The 13,961-nt window shown below is 32.0% G+C and overlaps 1 protein-coding gene across 1 annotated transcript; it reads left to right on the forward strand.

Annotated features, from left to right (window-relative positions):
• Positions 1-10,559: 10,559 nt before the first annotated feature.
• Positions 10,560-12,765, forward strand: LOC134728025 (C-type lectin domain family 6 member A-like). The gene is made up of 4 exons (XM_063592425.1): positions 10,560-10,602; positions 11,010-11,101; positions 11,313-11,394; positions 12,533-12,765. Exons 1-4 carry the CDS (start codon positions 10,560-10,562, stop codon positions 12,763-12,765), a joined length of 450 nt encoding a protein of 149 aa, XP_063448495.1.
• Positions 12,766-13,961: the final 1,196 nt, after the last annotated feature.

The raw sequence follows: 13,961 nt of genomic DNA on the forward strand, positions 1-13,961 counted from the left end.
ATTGGCTAATTTGTTATGACGCCATTTTCAAAATGTGTGGTGGCCATCTTGAAAAAATGATTATTTTTTCTGGCCAGCAGTGGATTTTTTATAAGTATCATTTAGTTAACCTTTATACCAAATTTCATGCTTGTATCACGATTTGCACAATTATGTCCATAATATCTCCCACTATATCTATGGTTAGAAATTTTAGAATTTGGTCTACCTATTTTATTGTTAGTCAGTCTAGTATTTGTTTCCCCTACTCTATGGTGAGACATTGTAGTATTTTGGTCCATCTATTTTATGGTGAGACATTCTAGTATTTGGTTCTCCTATTTTATGGTTAGACATTCTAGTATTTGGTCTCCCTATTCTATCAGTTGAAATCCAAATAGAAAAAATACAATCTTGATTTTATCATTTTATCTTATATATACCGTAGATCAATATTATAAGTATACACAGACAAACAGAAAAACTGTTTTAAGGATATGTGCCGACATTATGCCAAACAAGTGAAAAAATATTGTTATCACTAATACACCAGAAAAGAGGATATTATTTATCAGTTTTATTACTGTTACTTCACTAACCTGAAATCGCAGTTAAAATGCAATAGGTTTTGCAATGTTCCTACATATCAGTTTCACCAGGGATTTCTCACTGCATCATAACACTGTCAGTGGAAAATCCAGTGTCAAAATATGACCTCCCCTGGAAACACTGAAAGTTTGATCTTTTATTGTTGGTTCTGTTTTAGCAAGTATAATATATGTTATAAATACCCAAGCAAACGTTCTGATAGTACCAATAAACACGATTTAAAATGAAAACAAAATTTCCAAATAAATGTATCATTTTATTGCTTCAATTGCACACGACGAATACAACAGACAAATAAAGCATGGTGTAAACTTAGGTTAAAATACTCCTATGCAAAAATGTTCCTGGAGTGCCTGAGCGTCAATTTTTGTTTCTACTAACTATACACTCATCTGGAAATTAGCCGCAAATGTATCGTGTGTACTATATGGTTTAGTGGTACTGATTTGAAGCAGTCCTTTTTATATACTAGTATATACATCGGGGATTATTATGCCTTGCTATGTGGTATTCGGTTTGCTCCTTGTTGAAGTGGTGACATGGTCTGTATGTAAGTTACATAACATTTGATTGAAGCAAATTAGATCAGTGTGCGAAAACGACAATTTTAGAAAATTTTCCCTTTTTAAAGCGGCATAACTCGAGAACAGTAAAAGTGATGCCAGCCAAACGGGTCATATTGGAGACAAATACATGTACGCTTGGGGAATGTCCCATTCTATTTTAAAGTATTTTAAATATTTTTTTTAATTACTTCATTACTTTTTATTATTTTCCCACTTTCAAAGTAATTTTGAAATCATCGTTTGACTTATTATAAGAGTTATGTATAACCAATGCCCCTGTATTCCAATTTTCAATAAATTCCAAAAAAGACATCTAAAATATGAGCCCTATTCTTCGTCTTTTAAACGCCTGTGATTGGAGATCTTGTAGAATTATGAAACAATGATAAAGCACATTAAAGAAAGGAATAACAAGGTCTTAGTATGTAGTTATTTTTTACAATTTAAAAACTTTATCATTACAACCATTCTAAAATACATAATTGACTTATATATTAGAAGCTGTTTTGATAACATTTGACAAAGTTTCAATTTACATCGCTTGATTTATGCGTGAAACAGATGACACATCATTCACCCTTAACATGTTAACGATAAGAGTTGCTTCATCGGTAATGGTTTTGGTAGTCTGAGTGACCGAGAGAAGGATTTTTAGCTTTCGCGTGTTCGGCATTATTTTTATATTTTAAATATGTAAAGTATTGTAATTGAATACACAATCAAGTATTTTGAAACGTTCTAGGTTATTGTAGTATATATGTAGGTGTATTCATGTTTATTTTTAATTTAATGGTGTGGTTACCCGTTTCTTGGCCCCCTAAAGTATTCTGTGGATGCAAGTGTGCAGAAGGAGTGATACAAACTTTATTACAATCTTTTATCGCTGTTTTGTTTAAGCTTTCCCCCTCATATATCATGTATATCATACATTTAGAATAACATATTCGATAGTATGGTTGGGTCCGTTTTTAAGGAATGGGGTTCCGTCCTGCTGGAGATATATAACTGATATATAATAGCTTTTGTAGATTTATGTTGATCCTGTTTTATGTGGTAAACTTGGACTCTTGGACTCTTGTCATTACATATTTTGAAAAAAAGAAAAATTCTGATATGGGTCATTTTCCAAAAATGTAGAATTTTGAAATTAAAATTCTTTTTAAAAGTTACTTATTCGAACAACCATCTGGTCCGAGGACACAATTATTTCGTAGTATATTTCTTTTAGAACATCAATGAAAATAAAAAAAAATCCCACCTGAGCTTTCTCAAAGAAAATTTGACAGTGTGTTGTACCACTTTTGAGACAAATCATATCACAATTATAGAAAACTTCAGCGCCTCTAACTCCAAATATGGACAATATATGATTAGGCCGTCTTGAAATCTTTTGACAGCTTCCGAAGTACTAATTTTAAACCTTTGTCAGCTGGACCAAATCATTACTTTCCTTTAAAATTCTGGACCCATTTTTTTTACAGTGTAATTTTAACCCCCTACTTGCAATTTGAGGCAATAAACATGGAGAAATAAATTTAAAAGGGGTATAAAAATTAATGGCAAGTAACCCACTGTCAACACTAGGGACTATATTTGTGAACAAAGAAAATCAATGGACGACAATGGTGGTCTCGGACCATCTACATAAGCAAATCAAAACAAACAGTACTTTAAGAACAAAATATTAAAAGATGCAATCTTAATGATGTCATACAAGAATATCTTGAAACATTGTTTGATAGGTGGTAGGTGATAGATGGAACTATATTTTGTCTCTCCTGTTACCATTTGTAAACTTTTTTGGCGGCTATTAAGAAAAGGTTAAGATGAAATTTTAAGCTTGTTTTACGTAGTAAATTAGATGGTTTTCAAGAGAATAAACTCCTATTTATATTCATTCTGTAACATAATAGATTGTTTTCCAATTTTCCGGGTTGTACTGAAAAATGACTCTAAAAATTGGTTTTCAAAGGTTGTAAAAATTACCACCAGTAATGCAAGTCTGTGATAGCAATTCATATTGTTCGGCATGTTTTCCCTCTTTCAAATAAACCCAACATCAAGTTAATCCTCATAAGTTTGTTTAGTTTTCTCTTTATTTCATTGGTAACAGGAACGTCATTTATGATATATCACTATGTTAATGTCTATCCTGTTAACTTTTTGTTTATCCTGTTACCGATATCAGTATTGCATCTGCGAATGCTTAATTGGGAAGAACAGGTATAGATTATAACTTGCCCTTTTCCATATTGGACCTGGTATTATTCCGAGACTTCAATATCGGCCTCGAGGCTTTAGCCGAGGGTCGATATGGGACGAGGGATGATAGCAGGGCCAATATGAAAAAAAACATGTTATAATCTGTTTATCACATTTTTAAATTCTGCAGAAAAGAGAAAAAAAAAATCATTATAACAATTTGATGAAACAGGTAAAATCTTAAACATTTTTTCTCAAAGGTGTCATTAAGGATGCAATGGCGTGACGTCATTTGGAACCAAGGCACAATACACTACAAACTGCTCAGAGTCTGAAATGACCAGTGTTTGTGCTCGACCAGTAAAATCGAGCACGCATTTTACTCGACTAGTCTCAACATTGTCTCGACTGGACTTAACTGTACTTAAGTGTACGTGACTAGGTCTTGACTTTACTCAATTAGTCTGAAATGGTCTTGACCAAGGCTCGACCTGAATCGACCTGTCTTGACTAGTCTCGACTCAGTCTGAACCAGTCTCGACCTGTCTCGACTAGTCTCGACTCAGTCTGAACCAGTCTCGACCTGTCTCGACTAGTCTTGACCTTCAAATTTAGTTTTGACTGGTATAAAGAAGCCCATCTAACTAAATTAAATATTGATCTTACAAAATTCAAGCTTATTAGGAAGTTTAATGGCTGTGAAATAAAAAAAAAAAAATTTACAATAGGTAAAAATAAAAATTATTATATAAATTCAGATAGGCATCTTTAAATTTTCTAATAACTTTTTGAAATCATCTTGGATTTTCATCAAACTATGCACCTATCTAAGATATATATCAAGCTTACTGAATCCCATTTCATTTACTTTTTTGTTGTATAGCTATGAAATTTAAGAATTAAAGTCATCTCGGTAAAAAAAGCTAGGATTTGCAATTTGGACAAAATAGAGATAGGCATTTTTAATTTTTTTAATAACTTTTTCAAATTCACTTGGATTTTCATCAAACTATGCAGCTATCTTAGATATATATCAACCTTACTGAATCCCATTTCATTTACTGTTTTGTTGTATTGCTGTAAAATTTAAGTATTAAAGTCATCTCGGTAAAAAAAAGCTAGGATTTGCAATTTGAACAAAATAGAGATAGGCATCTTTAATTTTTTTAATAACTTTTTCAAATAAACTTGGATTTTCATCAAACTATGCACGTATCTAAGATATATTAAGCTTACTGAATCCCATTTCATCTACTTTTTTGTTGTATAGCTATGAAATTTAAGAATTAAAGTCATCTCGGTAAAAAAGCTAGGATTTGCAATTTGGACAAAATAGAGATAGGCATCTTAAATTTTTTTAATAACTTTTTCAAAATCACCTGGATTTTCATCAAACTATGCAGCTATCTTAGATATATATCAAGCTTACTGAATCCCATTTCATTTACATTTTTGTTGTACTGTTGTAAAATTTAAGAATTAAAGTAATGTTGGTAAAAAAAGCTAGAATTTGCAATTCGGACAAAATAGAGATAGTACACTTTATTTTTTTAAATAACTTTTTCAAATCAACTTGGATTTTGATCAAACTAGGCAGCTATCTCAGATACATATCAAGCTTCTTGAATCCCAGGTTATTTAGATTTTAGTTGTATTGCTGTAAAATTTAAGAATCAACGTATTCTAGGTAAAATAGCTAGGGTTTGCAGTTTTGACAAAATAGAGATAGTTCACTTTAATTTTTTTAATTCTCTTGATAAGTAATACACGAGTTTAAGAAAAGCAGGGCTACATGGGGGAAAATCCAAGTTTATTTGAAAAAGTTATTAAAATAATTAAAGATGCCTATCTCTATTTTGTTCAAATTGCAAATCCTAGCTTTTTTTACCGAGATGACTTTAATACTTAAATTTTACAGCAATACAACAAAACAGTTAATGAAATGGGATTCAGTAAGGTTGATATATATCTAAGATAGCTGCATAGTTTGATGAAAATCCAAGTGATTTTGAAAAAGTTATTGAAAAAATTAAAGATGCCTATCTCTATTTTGTCCAAATTGCAAATCCTAGCTTTTTTTTACCGAGATGACTTTAATTCTTAAATTTCATAGCTATACAACAAAAAAGTAAATGAAATGGGATTCAATAAGCTTGATATATATCTTAGATAGGTGCATAGTTTGATGAAAATCCAAGTTGATTTGAAAAAGTTATTAGAAAATTTAAAGATGCCCATCTGAATTCATATAATAATTTTCATTTTTACCTGTTGTAATTTTTTTTTTTATTTCACAGCCAGTAATCAAACTTCCTAATAAGCTTGAATTTTGTAAGATCAATATTTAATTTAGTTAGATGGGCTTCTTTATACCAGTCAAAACTAAAGTTCAACTAAATTTGAAGGTCAAGACTAGTCGAGACAGGTCGAGACTGGTTCAGACTGAGTCGAGACTAGTCGAGACAGGTCGAGACTGGTTCAGACTGAGACGCGACTAGTCAAGACAGGTCGAGACAGTTCGAGCCTTGGTCAAGACCATTTCAGACTTATTAAGTAAAGTCGACACCTAGTCGAGTACACTTAAGTACAGTTAAGTCCAATCGAGACAATGTCGAGACTAGTCGAGTAAAATGTGTGCTCGATTTTACTGGTCGAGCACAAAAACTGGTAAATTCAGACTCTGAGCAGTTTGTAGTGATAACCAATAACCTCTGTTTTGCCCCGGGCAATTTTGAGGGTATGACATATGCAAAACTCGACGTATTCGTAACAAATATGTGATAACACGTTTTAACTTTAAGATGAGTTCAAACAACGAAATATTTTATTTTCGTTTTGCAACTATATGTTAAGATAAAAAAAAATCTGTCTACAATTGTCTATCCTGTTAGTAACCATAGCAACCACAGTAACAGGATAGACACATTTTTTTCATTTTCAAATGCTGTTGTGAAATAACTTCTCCCTTTGGTAAAGTGATTATGGTTTTCTGTTGTGAATTTGATTTCCAAAACGTTATTGCACTTTTTACAAGTATACTATTGGTTTAATTAATCAAAGTTGTTGTAACAGCATAGACATGACAAAAAGTACCCAGTATTTACTAGTATATGCGGTGTTTTAAATGTAAAGGTAACTTTCCACTTTGGAAATCAACATTAACTGATTCGATATTCATAGGGAGATCAATATCACGGCTGATTAAAGTAGCGGTAATAGGATGGACATGAACCTCCTGTACGCTGATTGAATTTAGTCTGTAGATAATATGTTCACTGTCCCTTTGGTATGTTTCGTCCCTCTTTTACACATAATGATTACAATGTGTCATTAGAGTAATTATTTACGTTCTTAAAAAGTCCCTTTTGCAGATATCAAGGCAACCAGCGCATCGGAACAAAAATCATTTGAAATGTGTTTTTTCTGACACTGAACACACATAAAAAACCCAAAATCGAACTTAAATACATTTTAATCTGATCAAAATAGATGTTAATCGTGTTTATTATCGATGTTTTGAATCAGAAATCCGACAAGCTTTCATTTGAACCGTTCCAACTGAAATTTCCATTAGAAATAAAACTTTTAGCATGGGTGTTCTGAAAATTCGACATTTTTGAAAATGACCCATATGTTGAATTCATATATTAACTAATAAACATCAGAGTGTATATGAAGCTTCTAAACTTTTGTGCAAATAATTGAAAATTAATTGGGCGTCTAGCGTTTAACATTTGTTACGCAACCTTGGATTTAATGATGTATGGATTTCACAAGATTCTAGTAAATTATCATTTGATTGTGTAAAACACGTATTCAAGATCAATTTTTACAAAGCTGGAATACAGTTTTAGAAGAATTTAAGAAACTTTGTATTTATAAACGATATAAACGATTATTTGGTATTGAATTTCAATAATTGAAATCTAAATACTCAGAGAAAACAGAACTTGTATATGGTGCAATATGAATGTTTAAGAGGATGAACATATTTTTTTTTGTATCATGTGCAGCGTATAGATCTGTGCGAACATAACTGTTACCTATGTTACTATTCTTGGCAAAATCGGTGTGAATTAGATAGTTTATTACAAGCTCATAGTAAATTTCTGATAGTAAAATTATGCAATTATTTCAATGAAGCTTAGAATATTAGGGCAGATATATTGTCATGATGTAAATGCAAACTACTTTTCCCTGCTGTCTTTTGTTTGTCATATATTGCACATATTAACGTTTGCCATAGCACGTACATGCTTCTTGCAAAAAACGTATTCATTTATTTATTCATTCAATTCTAATGTATCATATCAATGCACCTCTCTTGACATTTTATCGGCGACTGATAACAGCAACTGATCTGCGTTCTCAAATTAATTTAGGTCAATACCCGAGTGATCTGGCTTGACGAGGTCAACTGCAGAATGTGTATATTTTACAGTGTTTATTGTATGTGTCTATTTTTAGAATTACCTTAGCCGTATTTGGCACAACTTTTTGGAATTTTGGATCCTCAATGCTCTACAACTTTGTATTTATTTGGCTTTTTAACTATTTTGATCTCAGCGTCACTGATGAGTCTTATGTAGACGAAACGCGCGTCTGGCGTATAAAATTATAATCCTGGTACTTTTGATAACTATTTACACCACTGGGTCGATGCCACTGCTGGTGGACGTTTCGTCCCCGAGGTTATCACCAGCCCAGTAGTCAGCACTTCGGTGTTGACATGAATATCAATTATATGGTCATTTTTATAAATTTTCTGTTTACAAAACATTGAATTCTTCGAAAAACTAAGGATTTTCTTACCCCAGGAGTAGATTACCTTAGCCGTATTTGGCACAACTTTTTGGAATTTTGGATCCTCAATGCTCTACAACTTTGTATTTATTTGGCTTTTTAACTATTTTGATCTGAGCGTCACTGATGAGTCTTATGTAGACGAAACGCGCGTCTGGCGTATAAAATTATAATCCTAGTACTTTTGATAACTATTTACACCACTGGGTCGATGCCACTGCTGGTGGACGTTTCGTCCCGAGAGTATCACCAGCCCAGTAGTCAACACTTCGGTGTTGACATGAATATCAATTATATGGTAATTTTTATAATTTTTCTGTTTACAAAACTTTGAATTCTTCGAAAAACTAAGGATTTTCTTACCCCAGGAGTAGATTACCTTAGCCGTATTTGGCACAACTTTTTGGAATTTTGGATCCTCAATGCTCTACAACTTTGTATTTATTTGGCTTTTTAACTATTTTGATCTGAGCGTCACTGATGAGTCTTATGTAGACAAAACGCGCGTCTGGCGTATAAAATTATAATCTTGGTACTTTTGATAACTATTTACACCACTGGGTCGATGCCACTGCTGATGGACGTTTCGTCCCCGAGGGTATCACCAGCCCAGTAGTCAGCACTTCGGTGTTGACATGAATATCAATTATATGGTCATTTTTATAAATTTTCTGTTTACAAAACTTTGAATTCTTCGAAAAACTAAGGATTTTCTTACCCCAGGAGTAGATTACCTTAGCCGTATTTGGCACAACTTTTGGGAATTTTGGATCCTCAATGCTCTACAACTTTGTATTTATTTGGCTTTTTAACTATTTTGATCTGAGCGTCACTGATGAGTCTTATGTAGACGAAACGCGCGTCTGGCGTATAAAATTATAATCCTGGTACTTTTGATAACTATTCAGAAAAGTTGAATGTTTAAGAGGATGAACATATTTTTTTTTGTATCATGTGCAGCGTATAGATCTGTGCGAACATAACTGTTACCTATGTTACTATTCTTGGCAAAATCGGTGTGAATTAGATAGTTTATTACAAGCTCATAGTAAATTTCTGATAGTAAAATTATGCAATTATTTCAATGAAGCTTAGAATATTAGGGCAGATATATTGTCATGATGTAAATGCAAACTACTTTTCCCTGCTGTCTTTTGTTTGTCATATATTGCACATATTAACGTTTGCCATAGCACGTACATGCTTCTTGCAAAAAACGTATTCATTTATTTATTCATTCAATTCTAATGTATCATATCAATGCACCTCTCTTGACATTTTATCGGCGACTGATAACAGCAACTGATCTGCGTTCTCAAATTAATTTAGGTCAATACCCGAGTGATCTGGCTTGACGAGGTCAACTGCAGAATGTGTATATTTTACAGTGTTTATTGTATGTGTCTATTTTTAGAATTACCTTAGCCGTATTTGGCACAACTTTTTGGAATTTTGGATCCTCAATGCTCTACAACTTTGTATTTATTTGGCTTTTTAACTATTTTGATCTGAGCTTTACTGATGCGTCTTATGTAGACGAAACGCGCGTCTGGCGTATAAAATTATAATCCTGGTACTTTTGATAACTATTCAGAAAAGTTGGCACTTTTTTTAAAGTATAAAAAATGAGTTTTGTGCTTTCTTTTACTTTTCTATAGTATTCATCGATTCTGGGCGATAACTAGACTTCATTTTATTTTATCCAACTATATATTTATATTCAACTTTAAATATTTTGTTCGATTTAGCTAATATAATAATATGACATTGCTTAATCCAAATGAACAGCCTACACGAAATAACAACATGTTTTTCTTCATTAATAATTTAGAGCAACTTTGTTTGAAGTATTTGTTTCTATATTTTTATGGTACGGATTTATTTGTGCATGGAATTCAATGCGAGAAACAAAATAAATTATATGTTTTTGTATAGCAGCTTTTAGTTCACATTTAGTATTTATAATATGTATGTTTAAAAGAACAGTAAAACAAGCGGTAACATTTATTTCTAGAGAAATTCACTAGCGTTGTGTGCTAATGACACCACGCTAATTTAGTCTTTTATCTATATTCAATTGAAGTTAAGTTAGCAAGCCAAGTTACACATGGGAATTTCTAACACAACAGCTCTGCTTTGTACAATTCAACATCAGTATTTCCAAGGGATTTTAATAATGAATGTTTGTACTTAAAAATATAGATTCAAATCGATTAGTATTGTACTGTTCTGGTAAAATAATTACGGAAGCCATTTAGTTTTATTTTCGAATCGTAATAATGACTTAGTTTTCACGTTAACATGACTTCGCATACTCATTAATACGACTTAATAATTCTTTATAACGACTGAGATGAAATATTCTGATTTTATTTTTTTTAAGAAAATCGGTCTCTAGAAATGAAGAAAAAGAAATATTATATGAATATCACAAAGCAAACTGGTAAAAATAGTACAATACACGTTTAAATTGGGCAAGTTATAAGCTAGACATTTACCACAAGCATTTAAGGAATGACTGTAATATTTTTTCTGTTTATGAAGAAATAACATCAAAAATGTGGTGCATACATAATAAAGCGCGTAGCCGATTAAATGAAATTTAAATTGTGCACCAAATTGTTTAGGTTATTATGAATAGATAGAACAAATATAACAGTTATTTCTTATAATTTAATTCTTAATTTCATTTTAAACCGGAATAAATCTTGAAATAAACGTTGATTATGTCACGGTCACATGACAAAATTATGTATATTGGCTGATAAACAAAACGACGTCAGCCAATCAGAAGACGCGTTACATCCAAAATTAAATGATATCTAATATTTTAAATTTATTTTCTTATAGGTTTTGTATATTGCCCCTCTGGATGGATAATGTTAGGAAATAGTTGCTATTTTTATGAAAACACCAGGATATTAGGTTGGGATAATGCAACGGTAAGTAAAGTAAATATTTGTGGGAACATGTAAGTGCCCTGTCAATCAAGATTTTCAATATTTGCCGTTTGATTAGGGACTATCCGATTTGAATTTTCCTCGGAATTCAGTTTTTTTGTTATTTTACTTATAACCAAGTCTCATTATTTGTATGATCATATATGAATTATCACAATAGTTTTGAAGTTAAAAACATATAAATACATTATAGGAATACTGTATCTCTCAAGGAGGGTATCTGGGGGAAGTAACAGATGAAGCAGAATTTCAGCTGGTTGATTCATTAATAACAGGTATGCTTTAATTCAATCTACTAGTATATTTACTTCAAAACAATTAAGGCATTGCACTAGAACATTATACATTGTTTAGATTTCTGACCATTAATAAAATCTGGTTCAGAGTGAAGTTTAAATACTATTTCCGTCTTTGTTAAAAATTTTGATTGGCTGAGAGAAAAGGTATTTTTCATTAGTTTTCTATGTGCTAGTATTGAAGTTTGTTTTTCCGTTGTATTTATTTTTTGGGACTTACATGTGCCAGTGTATTTGCTAACAAATATCATGGCAGATGGGAAATACCATGTCTAAAAATAACCACATGAATTATTTATATTCTGATAGGAAAAAGCTAAGGCTTTTCTTTATATACTTTAACTCTTACAATGGTTCCAAATGAAATATTTAAAATAAGATACAAGCAATCTTTTGACTTGGAGCAAATGACGTAAAATTCGCGAGCCAGTTCTTTTAATGACGTCATAAATAAAACTTGACCGTAGCGCATGGCAGACATAAAGCGAAATACAGTCGATGACTGTACCTGTAAGCATGATATATTTGTATAAGATATTTTATTTCTAACGGGTAAATCTAGTACGGTTTCGTTTGCAGGCAATCCGGTGTTCTGTCAATTATAATCATTTCAATATTTATTTTATACATAGGTAAATACCAGTCTCTTCATATTCAGGCAATTTTCTTAAACACGACTCAAATACCATGAAACTAAGTGTCGTGACAATTCTTACCTTATCGCAGTGATCATTTTGATGACAATTGACCGAACGACTTATTATGAAACTAAGGTTCACTCCGCCTGACAAAAAAACCTGATAGTTTAAGCTTTTCATGTTAAGACCCCTTTATGCAAGTACTTATTCACCCTTTGCTTTGAAGTAATAGGTTAATCTTTCTTAATGAAGATAAATCCAAAATTACGCCTCGAATGCACCATATTTATGGAGTGTTGTCTCCAGTAACTTACAATGGATCGATACAGTTTCAGGTGGACTTCGTTTTTTTTTTTTTTTAAATAACGACAGATCAGTAGGGGAAATATTCAGAAATGTTAAATTAATAAACAAAAAACAAAAAAACTGTATTCCACATTTTGCTCCACTATCAATAACTCAAAGATTTATCACAATAGGAGACGTGCATATTGGATGTAGACTTAATAATGGGAAATGGCAATGGATAACATCTGGAAGAGAGTTGCTGCTGAATGATACACTCTGGACCCCTGGTGAACCGAATACAAATGGATCGGAATGCGTTCAAATATGGAAAGGGACAAAACTTGATGATGTTTTATGTCACGAGCTAAGAAATGTCCTCTGTGAAAAAGTAAGCAAATTTATATTTGAACTATACAACTTGTAATTCTTGAAGAACAACGAACGGAACAAAGTGTTGGTTTGGTGTTTGCACATGAATTCTAAATAAGAATCAGTTAGCCGACTTATAATTGTCCTTTTATTTACATCTTAACCCTCTTATTATTTGTTAACGGCAACTTGCTTTAATAGACAATTCTTTAAAAGTACAGCAAAAAAATGCTATAAGAATTTGAAAAAACACATTTTGCAAAGGAATTTGAACTTATTCTCACTTGAGAATCAAAAATTTTAGAATTGATATCCACCAATATTTGTAATTTCAATTCGATTCGAAATAACTCCACAACCTTTAGGGAATTAATTCCACAAATGATTGTTAGAAATTGTTCGCAAATCCACAAAAGTAAAAAAAGTGCTCAAAATATGTTTGATTTTCATTATATCTATAAGTTTTTCAAGAATTAAGACAACAGTGTTGGTTTTTGAGTTTTGTGTGATCACCACTTGTTGCTCGTAAATCATTATATACTGTTTATTTCAATTCGTGTTCTATTATGAATACTTTCATATTGATAACCACAATGACATATTATGTAAAGATCTGAAGGATAAACAGTTTGGATACGTTTCTTCCTTCATCCTGAGAGAAGTAAAATAACAAAACTACCTTACCCGAAGGAAAATTAAAAACGGAACTTCCTTTATGATATGACAAAATCAAGACCTATAGCATATACAACGAATGGAAGACACCTGTCATATTCCTGACTTGGTACAGGCATTTTCTTTTGACGAAAATGGTTAATGAAACATTGAGGTATTTGTACATATCTCACTTGTATGCGAGTCACATAAAAAGCCATTAAATTGACAACAATGTATGAGCAAAAACAAATAAACAAAACAGTTTAACAAATGTAATTTGGTTGCAGCAACAGAGTTTATATGTCATGTTCTACCGAGATGAGAACTGTTGCATGTTTCTAACAAATTCTTTCATTATCGGTTCTAACCTCTAATAGTCGTGGACAGTTCCTTAATTGTTATCTTCTGTTTGGTTGTATTCTTGTCATTTTGACATATTCCACCAATCGTAACTACTCGGCCATTCTCGCTACGCAGTACAATAGCCTCGTATGCACTACGGAGAAATTCTTCTTAAATTATTGGCCGGAATTGTAGTGATCCGCGACACAAAGAAGTTCTATCCTCCAGGTGGCGCTATAATTTGGTTACATA

Source organism: Mytilus trossulus, chromosome 8 (assembly GCF_036588685.1).
Source record: "Mytilus trossulus isolate FHL-02 chromosome 8, PNRI_Mtr1.1.1.hap1, whole genome shotgun sequence".
Taxonomy (NCBI): Eukaryota; Metazoa; Mollusca; class Bivalvia; order Mytilida; family Mytilidae; genus Mytilus; species Mytilus trossulus.